Raw genomic sequence first — 17,337 nt, 5'->3', positions numbered from 1 at the left:
AGCATTGACATTAAACAGCATAGGAAGGATCTGGGCTAAGAAAAAAAATAAAGGCAGGAGAGGCAGCTGATGGAGGGATTTGCACCTTTGGCTAAGGTTGTCAAGGGGCCTTCCTGGGGAGGAGGTTCTGAACAGAGACTAGAGGAGGTGAGGGAGTCAGTCATGAGGCCATCTAGGTGAGGAGCCTCCAGGCAGAGGGGACAGCCAGTGCAGAAGTCCTGAGAGGTGCTTGGGTGTTAGAGGACTCACTGGAGGCCTGTGTGACTGGACCAGAGTGAGTGAACAGATGAGTCAGAGTAAGGAAGTAATAGAAGTTAGGATCAGAGAAGATATGGAATGGTGCTGAGGGGACTTTACCAAGTGCATCAGGCTTTCTGGGTGATTAGAGGGTATATCTTTTACTCTGGAGAAATGGAAAACCATTGAGGATTTTGAGCAGAATGACATGATTGACTTCTATTTTAGCAGGCTTGCTTGAGCTATTGTGTTGAGTATAGACTGTAGGGGTTGCAAGCAAGGGTACCAGTTAGGAGGTGATGAAAATAATTAAGGCATGAAATCATGGCAACCGTGCACGGAGTGGAAGCACTGTCAGTGGTCAAGAGTGGTTCAATTCCTAATGTATTATTTTCTCCTCCCCTGTCCCCAGTACCAGGGATTGAACTAGGAGCACTTTACCACTAAGCCACATCCCAGCCCTTTTTATTTTGAGAGAGGTTTTCACTAGATTGATTAGGACCTCGCTAAATTGCTGAGACTGGCCTAGAACTTGTGATCCTCCTGCCTCAGCCTTCTGAGTCACTGGGATTACAGGTGTGCACCACCACGCCCAGCCCGGATATATTTTCCAGGTGACATTTGTGGACTGAAACAAGTCTGAAAAGAATTGTCATGTTGAACTTCCCACCTGGAATCCCTGGCTGATGGACTTCCATCTTCTTTTTGAACCATCCCCGTGATGGGACTCAAGACAGCCTTTCTCTGCTGGGGTGACTGTTAGAGCTACCTTCCTGCACTCAAGGCATCTCTCTGTCTCTCTGCTAGGACCTGATGCTCTTCACACTTCCCCAGCCCGACAGGGAGGCCAAAGTATAGTCTGATCCTGGATTCTTCCTTTTCTCTGTCCTTCAGCTTCCCTCTGCCCTCTGTAGCTGACCAAGACAAGTGGAAATCAGTTCCATACAACAGGCCTTTGAAGTGTTGTCGCATCTCCCCAACATCTCCTCCAAGTGTCCCTGTTCATACATTGTTTCTCATGAGGCAGTTGTAAATGCCTGCCTGGCACAAGCTTCAGTTTGTCAATGCCATTCTTAAAATATGACACACAACAGACCCCACCACTCCATGACCCTTTATCCAACTGTGGCCTGACCAGGGTAGGCATTGGAGAACCAGTTCTTCCCGAAATCCGCCCACTCTCTTATTTACACAGCCCACAACTGGATCTATTCCTCACTTTCTGAATCATATTTTCTCACTGAATCTTGGACCCGAGTAGATTCACAAGTTATTTTCCTTTGGAACTTCTGCCAATCCCTGTCCCCCACATTTATGCCCACTTCCTTGCCTTCACCTAATGCCCTATCCTGTAGTTTTCCTATAGATTACTCTTTTGATTTAAGTGAAATGTAATTTTTAAATCCCTAATGGGGTTTAGCTTGTTGTTTTGATCTGGCGTTCACCCTGATGGAGGTAATACTTTTCAACCTTGCTTGAGTCCACCCACACATCCCCCCAGAACAATCTTACTACAAACATCTTAGATGGTGCCCACGCATGAGATGCTAACTTTGACACCAAATAATTTCTCAGTCTGATGTGTTCCAGTAGGGCTTTCTGTACACTGACTCATTAGCACTCAACAAATCTTTTAGATGAAGTATGGCCTTGGTAACTAAAAGCTCACTTACCAGGCAAACATCCCTCAATAACTTCCTATTTATAGAGTCCTGGGTTCAGAGCTGGACCATGATGCAAAGGATGAATCTAAATTTCAGTGTATAGTAATCAAGTGAAACTGACCCCTAAGAGAGGGGAGACGGATCCCAAGTTGCTAATGATAAGGTGTGACAACCTCCTTGGTTTGTATTTGTGGAAGAAAGCAGGTGGACTCTCTATGCCTTTCTAGTTAAAGGACAGAATAAGGGAAGGAAGGTGGCCCAGGAGGAAGTCAGTGCTGAGAGAGCTTTCTGCATACCATATGCTTCTTGTAAACATCTATTGGCTCTGTGGTCAAGGCAGAAACAAACAGTAAGCTCCTCATGAAATGCCAGTTTCTGGGCTGGAGATGTAGGTCGGTGGTAGAGTACTTGCCTAGCACACATGAGGCCCTGGGTTCAATCCCCAGCACTGCTACAATCGATCAATCCCGTATCATGCCCTCTTAGATTGTGATTGGGAGTGTATATTGGAACAACTTTTTAAAAAAGTAAAGAAACACTGGTTTCTTCTCATGCTCTGTCCTGCCCATCTTCCCACTTGACCCACTTTTTTTTTATTATTGGTTGTTCAAAACATTACAAAGCTCTTTGACTCACTTTTGAGTTTTGCTCTTAATAACATCTCTTTGGGATCACCCCTTGATATTTTCTCCCCTGATGTTTTCTAGGAGATGGATCGCATTGTCAATCAAATGCTGCATGTTGCCCAGTATCTGGAGTGGGATCCCACGGAGCTAAGGCCTGTGAGTTTCTGTAAGCAGGGGGTGACTTTGGAGTGAGCTTTCAAAATAAGAGTGGGACCTACTCAGGACACGGTGCCAATGTTGGCTGTGCAGGTGCTCCCTTACTGACAGCTTCTTTGGGGTACTATGCTGTGACCTGCTGCTTCTCTGATAAGAAAAAAGTAGGTGGCAGCAGAAAAAGTGTAGAAATAACAGAAATCATAACTTCCTCTAACCTTTCCACCAGAGCTAAAATCTTATAGCAAGAATTCATAGATCAGAGAATTTGAGCCAGAAACAATTTTAGAGATTTTTCTCAATCACCAGGTAATATTAATAACAACCATTAACTCCATGTGAGGGTTTCTTATGGACCAGGAATTATATTAGTTGCTTTGTACATATTTTCTCTAATCCTTCCTACACTTCTGCAATGATAGTGTTATTTTACCCAAAGAGGTGGGTGATGTGCCCAAGGCCATACTGTCAGGTCAAGACAGAGTCGGACTTAGGACCCTGGTCCCCTCACTTCTAGTCTTGTCCCTCCCTGCTCTACTCATTTTGAATACGAGGGGAAAGGGATAAAACAGAAAATGAGTAATGTAGGATGAAAAAGAAAGCAGCGGCCAGAGGGAGGTAGAAAAATCAAGGATGAAAATGGACATGTTTGTCACTCTCTGGATTCCACAGATATTGAAGGAGATGTTGAAAGGGATGGACTACGACCGGGATGGCTTTGTGTCTCTACAGGAGTGGGTCCACGGAGGGATGACCACTATCCCCCTGCTGGTCCTCCTGGGGATGGATGACTCTGTAAGTCGATAAGCTGGAGTTCTAAGGTCCTTGCCATCTTGGAACACTGGAATCCATGTTAATGTCTCTAGTTTCTAAGCCAGACTTCCCAAGGGCTTGTCATGCCCTCGGATTGGCTCAAAAGTCCTTTCTGTTCTCAGTTCTTTACCTATATTCATGCTCCAAATATATTCATCCCTTCAGTAAACATTTGCTAAGTTGTTAATAAATTAAAAACATTATTCTGCATGTTGTGAGAAGCACAGATATGATGTTTGCCTGCAAAAAGCTTATGCTCAACCAGGAAAAGTAGAAGAAAAACTTTAAGAAAGATGCCAGGTGCTGTGGTGCATGCCTATAGTCCCAGCAGCTTAGGAGGCTGAGGCAGAAGGATCATGAGTTCAAGGCCAGCCCCAGCAACTTAGCAAGGCTCTGAGCAACTCAGTGAGACTCTGTCTCTAAATATAATATAAAAAAGTGTTTGAGATGTGGCTCTGGGTTGAGTGCCCCTGGGTTCAACCTCTTGTACCAAGCAAACAAAACCTCAGGGAAGATTCCCATCTTTTCAACAAATTATATTTTTAAATGGTAAGAATTAGAGAAGGATAGAAGAAAGGAGGAGAAAGGGAAGGAGGGAAAGAGGAAAAAGAATGATCTGCTACAGGGTGGCTTTCATTAATGATCTCTTATTTAATAGAACATCCAGATAAGGTAGGTACTTTTATCCCAATTTGTGTAGATAGGAAACTGAGGTTCTGATCCTAAGAAGCAAAGGAAGAACCAGGATTTGTATCTGACTCCAGAGACCCTGCACTTTCTAATTCCCCACATATAAGTGTAAAAATAATAGGAAGAAACTGGGGGTGGGGGGAGTGTGGACCAAGAAGAATGTGTGAGATTTTGATAGCACATTCTTTAGAGTAATGATCAGGTGGAAGGACCTAGAAGGAGGTTTGTTCTGGCTGTCAAGGTTGGGTATGATGAGGCTGGTAGAAGATGGTGGAAGAGAAAGCTTATGCAGGCAGAACAACTTGATCAAAGATTCAAATGGAAGAAAAGTCAGGGAAATCTCCCAGTTGGATCATAGGAGGGGATTCATGTAATGGCTTAATGTGAAATCAATGGTTATAATAGCCTGCATCTGACCCAGTGGGTTACTGCATTTTTTTTGCTTATTTACCAAGTACACTAACTTCCATACCTGAGGGAGGAAAATTACCCTGTAGAAGGGTAAATGGTGACATTAAGGATTTACCAGAACAGTCATACAGGTTGTGTGACCACTCCTTTGAGACTTCTGAAGTATCATAGAAATAAAATAGAAAGTGAAGTTAGGTTAGCCTCAAGCTGACTATCATGGCCCATAACTCCATCCCACAGGCCTGCAACTCAGGACTAGAGTGGAGCCTTTATTTCCAAAGCTCAGGATCTAAGAGTCCTGCCCTATCTTGCAGCATATCCAGTTCTTCCCAAGTGCTAAGTGGTGATCAAGGAACCAGGATCTACACAACTCCTTTCTTAATCCTTAGAGCCCTAGAGACAGAAAAGACCTTGTCATCCCTGGTTTGTCCCTTCCATTTTAGAAACTAACGTCTAGAGAGGGAAAGGACTCACCCAAGGGCACACACCAGGTCTGCACCAGAGGCCACCTGCCACATTCCATAACATCATACCCCACATGAAACAATATGTATAAGAACCCACATGAGCTGGATGCTCAAATGAGTAAGCTTCTTCTATCAATACTTCCATCAAAATGGAAGTTCTGCCTGGGTGCTATCCCAACTCCATTGTTTGGTTTTCCTCATTTGGGAAATGAAGATAGGACATTTTCATCACAATGAACCCATTTCTGTTTTCTGCCCTATTTGGACTTGGTGAGGTTCAAAATACCACCATCTCTGCATGAGAGGACTCACTATTTTCTGGATAGAGGAGAGAACCTTACTATTTCTTCAACATTCTTCCAAATGCTAAATCAGCCTTGTAGAGGATCATAATTTGTATCAGCAAAAGTGGCAAGTGAAAATAAAAGCAACTTTGATTCAAAAGCTTTTATGCTTTCTTTTTCTTTCTTTCTTTCTTTCTTTCTTTCTTTCTTTCTTTCTTTCTTTCTTTCTTTCTTTCTTAATTTATTTTTTGATACAGGGGATTTAACTCAGGGATACTCAACCACTGAGCCACATCCCCAGCCCTATTTTGTGTTTTATATAGAGACAGGGTCTCACTGAATTGCTCAGCACCTCACCATTGCTGAGGCTAGGTTTGAAATCACAATCCTCCTGTCTCAGCCTCCATAACTGCTGGGATTACAGGTGTGAGCCACCTCGCCTGGCCTGCATTCATTTTTAAATATATACTTTAAATAAAACATTTTTAAGGCAATGACTACATCTTTTTCCTTTTACCTTTATTTTGTTTATTTCTTTTTATGTGGTGCTGAAGATTGAACCAGGCCTAGCACTTGCTAGGCAAGTGCTCTACCACGGAGCCCACAGCCCCAGTCCCTTAAGTAAATGTCTTTAATGTCCTATTGCTTGTTTGGCCTCCTCCAACCCCACAGATGATCACTGAGGAGTCTGGGGATCCATAAACAGGACATATGTGAAACGTATATCTCTCTCTCTCTCTGGGTGAAATTGTAGCAGTGGCATAAAACCTGAAGGCTACTGCCACATTCTGCAGCCTCCCCTGTGCAGAAATGAAAAAACCACATGATGGTGCTGTAACCTAAGCAGAAACATTTCCTGGCTCCAAGTCATTGTCCATTGGTTTCTTGTATCTAGAAAAGCAGCAGCTGAGAAAGCCGAGCCAGCTGATTGACTTAGCAAATAAGGGTATTTTCAGACGAAATGATAGTCCTTTCAGATGCATGAAGAAGCTGCATCTTCTGAAAAGGGCTGTAATTTCTTTTCTGTCCTTGAAGGGAAACCCTGGGTGGTGGAGGTAGGAGAGAGGCCTGGAAGGAGCCTGGGCTCCGAGACCAGCTGGACCCCCCAGTTCAACTACTGACCCCATCACTTATTCTCTAGATGGTCTTGGGCTAGTTATAGTCCAAGAGTCTCTGTTTCTCCTCTGTAGATTAGGAATCAATGTAATCTCCTTACTCCTAAATACACACTCTATTTATTTTCATGTCTCCATAGCTGTTGTAGAGTAGGAACTTAATAAAAATGTTAATGTACTTGGCAGTGGATTATGAGCTTCACTTACATTATTTAGTTTAATTCTTGCAAAAATAAAACCTTGAGATAGATGTTTGCTGATTGAATGAATGAATCAGTCATCTGGGAAATCATTATCCATTTGTATCTCTTTCCTGAAGTGGAGACATTAGATGAAGGGACATTAATTCTGTAAAACTCAGGTCTGGAAGAAGCCGGGTTTTGAGATGGTGAGAAGGAATGAGCTTCACCTAGACCAGGGGAAGAGACCAGCATTTGGAAAAGAATGTGGGCTGCTGGAGAGACCATAAGCAGGATGTGGGGCCAGAAGTAGGACTGACCACAGTGACCAGTACAAAGGCATAAGTGGACAGAAGTAAGGTCTGGACTTGTGTCCTGCACATTGGACTGTATGTCCCTGACTGTGGGACCCCATCACCTTATTACCTACCATACTTTTTCCCTTCAGACCAGTCCCAGAGATACTCTTGTGATGGAGTCTTCAGAACTAGTATATGTGGGGAAGGATGTCCTGAAGCCACAGCCTGGAGCCACACTGAGCTCCCAGGGCCACAAGGTGGGAGACTTAGTGTTCCCCAGAAGAAGTGTGATTGTGTGGAACGTGGTCTGTGTAGTGGGTGAAGATGATTTCACCTCTGAGCCAAATCTGGAGGAGATGATCCCTCTCTTTCTGTGTCTTGCTCTTTACTATTTTTTCTGTGTGCAGAAAGTTTGTACAAGGAGCACATTATTTTACTAAACTATTTTTTTCTCTATTCGAACACTAGTATATAGAGTAGAAAATTTGGAAAATATAGAAGAGAAACTAGAGAACAAAATAATGCACAATGCTGTCAGCTATAGCTAACCTCTGTTGACAGATCAGTGAAACTCCTTTCCATCAAATATCTTAGTTCACAAAGTCTGAAATCAGAATATATCATCAAGCGGGTGCAGTGGCGCATGCCTATAATCCCAGCAGCTCCAGAAGCTGAGGCAGGAGGATCACAAATTCAAAGCTGGCCTCAGCAACTTAGTGAGACCCTAAGCAACTTTGCAAGACCCTGTCTCTAAATAAAATATTTTTTAAAAGGACTGGGGATGTGGTTCAGTGGCTAAATGTCCCTGGGTTCAATCCCTGCTACAAAATATATATATATATATATAATGAAATTTACCTTCTGTTTGTTTTTTTTTTTTCACTCAGCAATATATCATGAACACATTCTCATGCCATTAGATAATTCTTTAAATGACTTTTTGGTTGCCCTCTAACATGAAGTCATATTGGTGTACTACAATTAATCTTTTAGTAATTTGGAGACTATAGGACATTCCAGTTTTTCGTTATTTTAAGTAATGCTGGGTTAAACACTCAGCAGAGCACAAAAATGCTCATCTGTCTTTCTTTAGGAGAGAGACCCAGAAGGGAAAATTACAAGTCAAAAGTTGTAAACATTTAACAGATAGACAGTTGATAGAGATAGACATAGATGATAGGTGGATAGGTATGTAGATAGATCAAATTGTTCTAATTTACACTTCCACTGGCCATTTGAAGAGGGCTTATTTAATCCCCCCTCCCATTCTTGTTTTTAATATTTGCTAATTTTAGGAAACACAAAAAGAACTTTTTATTTAAATTTAAAACAATTTTAAAAAATAAGTGACTTACCTTCCATATACAAGAGTCCTGTTTAGAAAAAAGAACATGCAGGAGGCACCCTCACCCACTTCCTCTAGCTGGGGCTGCAAGCTCAGGGTCTCACCTCCTGTACCCCTACAGGGCTCAAAAGGGGACGGGAGGCATGCCTGGACCATGAAGCATTTTAAGAAGCCAACCTACTGCAATTTCTGCCACATCATGCTGATGGGGGTGCGGAAGCAAGGCCTCTGCTGCATTTGTGAGTAAACTTCCCCTAAACCTCTTCTCCACTTTGCTGTGCTGCTCTGTGCATGGTTGGTCAGGCCATTCTAGGGAAAATCGAGGTCTCTCTGCTTCTGAGCTTGAGGGACCACTCTTCTTGTTCCAGCAGCAGGGGTAAAGAAGGCCTGTATGTGCTATCTTAGCATCAAATGGACAAGACCTGTAGTAGGGTTGGAGTCAATGGGCCACTGATCCCCTAGAAAAAAATAAGTTCATATGTCATTCAAAAGCATCTCATACTGATTTTCATTGGGTTTTCTAGTCAATGTTTATGTTCAAAGGAACCTGTTTTGTTTTGCTTAGCTTTGAATTAGTGAAACAATGCATTCTAGATTCTGAAAATATAATCAGAATTAAAGCGAGACATTTGTTTCACTTGACAACCCATTTAGTAAAGAAAAAAACCCAAATGAGAGATGAGAGAAAAAGGGGAATGAGAGACTGGAAAGATGAAGAGGAGAACCATGTAAATAAGAAAGAGAAAGAAAGGGTGACAGGGAAGAAGGGGATATGGGGAGCAGGGAGAAAGGGGCTCCCACAAGAAGTCTTTGAAGGGGTCGCACAGCCCTGCCAACCACCTCGAGACAGGGACATCAATAGTAGCTGAAATCTACCAAAGGCTATGCGGAGCTGGATGAGGCGGTGCACACCTGTAATTCCAGCAGTTCAGGAAGCTGAGGCAGGAGGATCGCAAGTTCAACGCCAGCCTCAGCAACTTAGTGAGGCCCTCAGCAACCAAGCAAAACCCTGTCTCAAACTAAAAACTGTCTTAAATGGTCTGGGGAAGTTTCTTAGTGGTTAAGCACCCCTGGGTTCAATCCCTGGAACCAAAAAGAAAAAAAAAAGACTGAGTAAGGAAGTCCCTTCATGTGATCCAGATCCTCTAACCTGCACATGTGACCTCAGCAAAAGGACATCTTAGTGGAGTTGGGCCTGCTGTCCATCAAGATCAGGCCTCAGCAAATTAAAGAAGGTGTCCAGTGACCTTTTGCCCCATTCAAATCCCCCTTCTTGGCACTTTGCACTGACCAGTTCTCATTCCTCTTAAGTTCCAGGCCTGTGGACCTTTGCTATTTGCATAATAGTAGAAACAACAGTGGTAATTTGGAATAGCTATTCTGACCCAGGCACATGGTGCCTCACGTAAATTATGTCATTTAATGCTGCCAAAATCCCTACAAAGAAAAAGACTATTTATGCCCATTTTGCAGAAAACCCTCAATTTCAGAGAGATAAAACAATTTACCCAATATCACGTGGACTTACAAATGGCAGAGCCAGACATGAAGCCTGGCCTGCCTTCCCAGAGACCCCTGGTCTTTCTGTCCACTCCCCAACTTCCCTGACATGCCATGATATGACATGGGCACAGTAAGCAGGATGACATTTCACTCTCCCCTTTCTGGGGACATTTCCCTGCTGCATTCACTGCTCACAGAGGAAGGCAGTGTGCCCAGGTGGAGGCACAGGAGCAGAACTGGAAGATGACTGGGGACTCTGCTCAAGGAACAGTAGGAGGCTGTTTAATGTCCATTAGGCGAGGCCAGCTCCACATGTCCCCAGCCCTTCACAGGAGGAGATACAGGAGGAGATCCAGCAGGAGATACTGGCCTTGGCTGGGAGGTTGGGGGATGGCTCTTCCTTAGAGAGTCACTCAAATATCTTTATTATTATTTTTTTTTCTTTGTAGATTGTAAATACACTGTCCATGAGCGCTGTGTATCCAAAAACATTCCTGGGTGTGTCAAAACGTGCTCAAAAGCCAAAAGGAGCGGTGAGGTTGGTGACACCTGGTGCCTTGTTCTACTGCATGCTGCATCTGGAGCAACATGTCCATCACACAGAGTCCTGGGGCAGGAGGGGCTTTGGGAGCTTTCTCCCATCCCTTCTCTGCTTTGAGGATCACCCTTAAATCATCCCATTCATCCATCAATCCATTCAGCATCTCCCCGGTGCCCACCACTTGCCTTGCACTGTGCTAGGGGGCACGCAGGTTATAAGAGGAAGTCCCCAGACTGCTCAAGCACTGCCCAGTGTACAGGGAAGGACAGACACGTCAGCAAGTGCACAGTAGTGAGGTGTGCCATCATGATAAGGCTCTGTGGAACATACGCTTGAGGCACAGATGAGGAGCCAGGGAAAGTTTCACAAAGGAGGTGGCATTTGAGTTGTGCCCTAAAGCTATTATCAGGAGGACTTCAAGAGGTATTGAAGAGTAAAAGCAGTCCAGGCAGAAAGAGTGTGTAAAGGCCCAGGACATGACTTATTCTGGAATCTGTACTTAGTTTGGTGGGGCTGGAACAGAGGGTGCTTAAAGGGAAGTGACAGGAGATGTTATTCAGAAAGAGACTCCTCCTGGAAGTGATCTTTCTTGTAAGGTCAGCTCAGGAATTGGAAAGGAGTTTTCTGTGCAGCCACAGGGTCCTCAAAGAGCTTCAATCAAGGAGTGATTGAATTTGCAAGTCAGGTAAATTGTTCTGAGCATGGTGTAAGAAAGAAATCACAGCGGGGGCAAATTCTTGGCATAATTAAAGCAAAAGTCAGTGTTGCATTGAGGGCCCCTCTGGGTGGGGTCTGCATGGCTGAGGCCATGTCTGTGCTGACATCCTGGGGCCATGCAGATCATTGAGTATTGACTGTTCCATTGACTAAGGAGAGGTAATTTGGAGGTAACCAGGACTTGGTGATGTGATGAGAGAATGAAAGAGGGGAAGAGGTAGGGCTCCCAGGTTTCTTTCTTGGCCATTGAGTGGTGCCATTTGCGGAGTCTGGAAATTGAGTGTCCTTAAAATTAAGGGCAGAGCACTCTGCATTGCTGCAAAAGGAAGATTCTATTGAGGAAGCTGAGTTGGGAGATGTTTAGCAGGTGGGAGTAGTACCCACCCCTCCCCTAGAAGTACTCCTGAGAGAGAAGGGCACCTCCAGGGACTCCTCTGCATGCCTCATGGACACCGCATGGCCTCTTGTCTACTCCCTCCACACCACCCCATGTACACCCCTTTCCATGCCCATGCTTTCCACCGGGGCACTTGGCGCGCCTTCTGGGCTTAGGCCCTGCACTCTGGCTGCCTGCCACTCAGAATAGAGTGAGGTCACTGAGAGGCCAACAGGGCACATTCACAATTTTCTGAGCCTGCAGGGACACCCCGAGTCCCTCACCATCTCTTCAGATCCCAGAGAGGCTAGAGAAGGCAATGTGGCACTGGGGAGACAACCCTGGACTTGGAGTCAGAGACCTGTCTGTGGGTCCCTGCTTGGCCACTTACCAGCCTTGGAACCTAGGGCCAGTCACTTAACCTCCCTGAAGCCTTGCCTTTTTCTCTCTGCAAAATAGAAATAACAATGATCTCAGAGCAAATTCAATGTGATCATATAGATGACACATCCATTAACCAACCTAGCTCTATCAACAATCAATATGGCAGAAGGTGAGAAGCTACAAACTGAGTGTGAAACAACTTTTGGAACTGTTATCTTTACCAAAAACATTCCAGAGTGGGAGCCATCAAGCAATTTAATTGCTAAGTAATTTAAAACATTTATTCTTATTTATTACAAGCATGGGATAGTCTCGTACATTTTCATGTATTTTAATACTGTGCTTGAAGTTGGGCACTCAGTGCTGCACCCCTACCTTCCCCCAAGGTTCACATCCTCTTCCTTCTGCAGCTCAGGGTAGCTTGATGGAAATCTGAGAAGTCCTGTGGCATTGCAAGCAGAGCCAGCTGGTAATTCTGGCTCTTGGATGGAGGTCAGGGGCCATTACTTTAGCAGTACTGTATACATGCACATTCACCTACAGACATTCTCTCCTGCTTCCCAAGCTGCTAACCTCCCCTGGGTACACTTCCTGGGCAGGAAGCAGAGTACAACTAGCTCTCCAGGAAACTGTGTGAAACTAGGACCCTCACTAGTTTCCTTGGACTTTTTGTCTAAGCTTCATCTAGAGTTCATTTCAACCGTGGCCGCACGTTATGACCACTCAGAACACTTTAGAACATATTAATGATAAGAGACTAATTCATTCAGAATGTGGGGTGGGCACTATGACTTCTAGAAAATTCCTAAATGGTTCTGATGAGCAGCTCAGACTGAGCAGTGGGGAGGGAGTTAGTTATCCAACAGTGGGCACCTTCAAAAGATGGGGACTGTTGTAGGGAGGCCCTTCTGAGTGTGTTTTCTTATTGTATCCTCCCAACAAACTCAGGAGTGGGACGTATCATACCAATTTGTACAGATGAAGGACCTGAGACTCAGAAAGGTCTAGGAACTGGTCAATAATCACCCTGCTGTGAAGTTCAAAATCAGTGACTCCAACCAGTTTTGTCTGCAGCCCAGGCCCTCCCATGTTCCCTGCTCTGTGCTGCCTTCTAGAAAAGGGTCCATGCAAGCACATCACTCTTCGAGGAATTCTGCAAGACAGACAGATGGACTTCCAGATGAGATGTTGCTCACTCTGGCTGCTTGCCAGGGCAAATGAGCAATTCAAAACTCAGACGCAGTGATTTTTCATCTACTTTGATTAGCACAATGGTAGTCAGGCAGAGAGGGAGCCAGCATCCTATGAACATCTAAATAGGAAAGAGCCTTCCCCCCTCCTGGACTCCTCTCATACCCTCCTGCAGCCCCGGTCCAGGGTCATGGTTCTGCTGCCTTCCCTGGTATCCTTCGCTTCCCTCCCACAGGTGATGCAGCACGCGTGGGTGGAAGGGAACTCCTCCGTCAAGTGTGACCGGTGCCACAAAAGTATCAAGTGCTACCAGAGTGTCACCGCGCGGCACTGCGTGTTGTGCCGGATGATGGTGGGTTGGTGCCCAGGTGGCCCTGCTTCTTTTCCGTGTGATTTTTTAGCTCAAGCTGCAGCCTGGGAGCAGTGAACATCCCACCAGAGAACAACTGATTTAGGCTAATAAAGCTAGGAAGGCCCCAGAGCCTCTGTTTCATGCCCTCAGTCTAATGGTGCTCCCATCAATTACCAAGCTGCCCAGAGAGAGGGGACACCCCCAGAATCACGGGAGTAAGGACTGCTTAAGAAGCTGCCCAGCCCATTGCCTGCCTGCCCAGGCGGCTGGGAACAATAGGCTAGACCATGCACTTCCCTCACCTATGTGAGGCCAGGGCACTGCCAGAGTGGGAGAGGAATTAGCCACTAGAGTGCCTGCCCCTTGAGGCACCAAGGAAGGGGCACCTTCCCCTCAGACACTTTCCTTGCAGCAACCTCACTGCCTGGTCCAGGGGCCTCCACCTGCCGCCACTAACCACAGCATAAGATAAGAGTCCACAGCCCTTCTGGAGCCCCTCTAGAAGCCACTGAGCTGCCCCACCTGCCTGCCACATCCAACTCAGAGCCATGTCTTGTCCCCTGATCAGGTTTCAACCTCCAAGAGGAGGTGTCTCCAAACCAGACTGCAGAACTCAGAATGCAGAGGTTGAGTTGCAGGGTTTACTTACAAGTTTGCTCACTGGGATCTCCCTTCCAGAGTCTTTAAGCCTGGGGAGCAGAAATCCAAGGAGGGCTCTGGAATCAACAGGGAGAGCAGGGCAAAGGCCCGCTCATAACCGTTTTGCTCCAGTAGCCACGGGCGGGCGGCTCTTGGTCTCCTCTCTCTGCCCATGACAGACCTGGCACCCTTCAACACACCTATATACACTCTCAGCAATCCTTCCAGAGCCAGCCGTGCTCACAGTTCAGGGGGCATTAGACAGCTTGCCTCCCAGCAAACCTCTGCACCCTCCGAGCTGCTGGTTCCTCGATCACCTTCACTCATTCTCACTCTTCTCTCCCTCTTGTCCTCCAGTTTCACCGCAAATGTGAATTATCGACGTTGTGTGATGGTGGGGAGCTCAGAGACCATATTTTGCTGCCCACCTCGATATGTCCTGTCACCAGGGTAAGTCCTCCTGCCCAGCCAGAGCTCTGCTTCTCTTGAGTTTGTGGTTCAGATGTAGGCAGCACTCAGACCTCCCCGCCCCCCAGAGAGCTTCCCCAGCCACTCTTAGGGTTGGTGTTTTCAGTGTGCATTTGAAAGGGTCAGTGCTGTGCCAGCCAGACTGTGAGAGAAAACTCCTCAGATGCAACTGGTTCCAACTGCCGGGTCCAGATGGACCATGGAGGAAGCCCGTTCACCCTTTGCACCTTGTGGGCAGAGTACAGCTAAAGCAGGGTGAGGTCTCTCTCCTCCTTTACCCCTACGGAACCTCTCTGCTATGTCCAAACATGGATCACCCCTACCTTGACGCCTTCCACTGGAGTGTGTTAACACTCCAGAGAAAAGAAAGAAAGAAGAAAAGTTAAACTCCTTTAATACTCACCTGAAACACTTTTGGTCTCCTGTATTGAAGACTCTTCTCTCTTTTCTTTCTTTTTTTTTTTTTTTTTTGTTACTGGGGATTGAACCCAGGAGCATTCTATCACTGAGCTACATCCCTAGCCCTTTTTATTTTTTATTTCCCATAGGCATATGGTATTCATGTAATGGAATACCACATTGCAGTGGGAAAGAACTTGTGATCCTCCTGCCCCAGCCCTACTGAGTTGCTGGGATTACTGGAGTGCACACCACCAGGCCAACAAGATTCCTCTTTCAAACAAGCACCAATTTAACTCCTTTCTCATCTTAAAATTGTTGCCACATTCCACAGATTCCTCACTTCTTGCCCTTGACCTAACCAGTTATTTTTTTTTCACTAAAAATCTACAAATTTTCCTTTTGAACATCATTTGGCAGTATAAAACATACAAACTCCATAACCCAACAATTCATCTTCTTGGATCTTTCTGAGAAGTACAAGCATTTACTCCATGTGTGTAAGACATGTATGAGAATGTTTGTGGCAACTTTATTCATAGCAATCAAAACTGGAAGAAATCTAAATGACAATTAACAGGAGGATAGACAAATAATTTGAGACCCATAGGCATATGGTATTCATGTAATGGAATACCACATTGCAGTGGGAAAGAACAAATTGTGCTCCCATGCAAAAACAGTATTTTAATGATATAATGCTGAATTAAAGAACTAGACTCAAAAAAACAAAGGCACTCTCTCTGATTCCCTCTCTATAAAATCCAAAAGCCAAGCAAAACCAATGTGATCTTGGAGTCACACAGGGCTATACTTGGAGGGGCTGCAGTTCTAAGGGCTCATACATATGCAAAAATTCATCAAACTGTCCAATTTCAAATTGAGCATTTTGCTGTAAGCTAAGTAAACCTCAATAAAATAATAAATACAAAACCAAGAACCACGACTGAAAGCTGTATCATTAGATAATGCTAAGCAGAGAAGCTTAGTGTGAGACCTTGCTTTTTATAGTCCAAGCTTCTCCATCAACAAATTAGATTTCTGCCAATTTTAGTAACGTCTCCTCCTGTGTCCCTTGCCTGTGTCTCAAGGTTAAAGTCAGATCAAGTATTGACAGGGTCCTGGAGAGTCCCAGAGAAACTCATAGGTTTGCGTTCCTTTCCTGAAATCCAAAGTCCCACATTGAAAAACTACTCACACTGACCTGGCTTTGCTGATACTAGTTATTTGTTGTTGTTGGGTTTTTTATTTTGTTTTTATGGTACCAGGGATTGAACCCAGGGGTGCACAACCACTGAGTCATAGCCCCAGTGCTTTATTTATTTATTTATTTGTATTTTATGTATAGACAGGGTCTCGTTGAGTTGCATAGGGCCTCACTAAGTTGCTGAGGCTGGCTTTGAACTTGCCATCCTCCTACCTCAGCCTCCAGAGCTGATAGCCATTTGTTTTCACCAGATCTCTTCCCTTATATTAGGTTTTTATTTTTCTTTCAATAGATGCTTGTCTTTCCTTTCTCCTCACAGGACAGACAAGGTGGAAAGTCTGATGGCAGTATGGCAGCCAAGGGCGAGCTTGTAATGCAGGTATCTCACGGATTGCAGTCCAGTTGCTTATTCCAAATGGGTCCAAGACAGTGGCCGGGAGGCCGGGGTTTGGGTTCTAAGGAAATGTACTCAACATTTGCTTTCTCATCTGATCAATTCTGTCACGCAGGAGGACACTTTATTCCAGGCCTCTGGAGTTACCTTTGACCGCCACACTGTAGGCAAGTGGTGAGAAGGTATATTATACCATCGCTGGTATAATTGGCTTGATCACCTCTGTGGGAGCAAATTACATAAGCCTTCAGTGTGCAGACCTCCTAAACTATAACAAAAGTGTGGCCTAGAAGTAGACAATAGGTTTTCCAAGATTGCCAACCTGTCTCCAGAACACAAGTGTCAAAACGTAGCTCGCCAAATCCAAAAGTTCTTAATCCTTCAATGTATGTTTAAGAATTCGTTTTTACTCAGACTCACCAGTGAACACCTTTTCTTTCTGCCTTCCACAAAAGGAATGCAAGCAAGGCATCCTGAAGAGGTACAAAAAACCAGAAAAGGAAATAGGAAAGTTACGGCCTCCTCTTTCATCCTGGACCTAAGTCTCCTTGTTTGAAAAGGGGCATGGAAATCCTTGCACTCCTCACCTCCTGGAGGTGCTGCGAGATTAAATGAGAGTGTGCAGATTCGTTTGATTTAAAAATTAATATGAAACAATGGAGGAACCTTATTAGATGAGAAAGCTCTAGACACCCAGAAGGGCAGCAAGTCAAGTGGAACACACACATACACACACATACACACACACACACACACACACACAAGCATGCAGGTATAACAGTTGTTAGACATGGATTCTTCTGCTTGTCCTGCATCAGTTCTGATCAGGCAGGACCCTTGCTGTATAGATTGCTGAATACTTTTAAAACTTCCAGAAGTTAAG

General features: G+C 44.9%; 1 protein-coding gene across 1 annotated transcript in view; it reads left to right on the top strand.

The window, feature by feature from the left end:
* LOC308640565 (diacylglycerol kinase gamma-like) overlaps positions 1-16,996 on the top strand; it is a gene marked incomplete at both ends in the record, with an annotated part of 36,245 nt that extends 19,249 nt beyond the window's left edge. Inside the window, 8 exons of the mRNA XM_081312426.1 lie at positions 2,609-2,683; positions 3,353-3,475; positions 8,405-8,522; positions 10,236-10,324; positions 13,231-13,347; positions 14,344-14,436; positions 16,380-16,439; positions 16,910-16,996. Coding sequence (XP_081168552.1) covers positions 2,609-2,683; positions 3,353-3,475; positions 8,405-8,522; positions 10,236-10,324; positions 13,231-13,347; positions 14,344-14,436; positions 16,380-16,439; positions 16,910-16,996 — 762 coding nt within the window. The remainder of the gene's footprint in view (positions 1-2,608; positions 2,684-3,352; positions 3,476-8,404; positions 8,523-10,235; positions 10,325-13,230; positions 13,348-14,343; positions 14,437-16,379; positions 16,440-16,909) is intronic.
* Positions 16,997-17,337: the final 341 nt, after the last annotated feature.

This window comes from Spermophilus citellus, assembly GCF_964194105.1.
Source record: "Spermophilus citellus genome assembly, contig: SCAFFOLD_130, whole genome shotgun sequence".
Lineage (NCBI taxonomy): Eukaryota > Metazoa > Chordata > Mammalia > Rodentia > Sciuridae > Spermophilus > Spermophilus citellus.
This window is presented reverse-complemented; position numbering and strand designations above follow the sequence as displayed.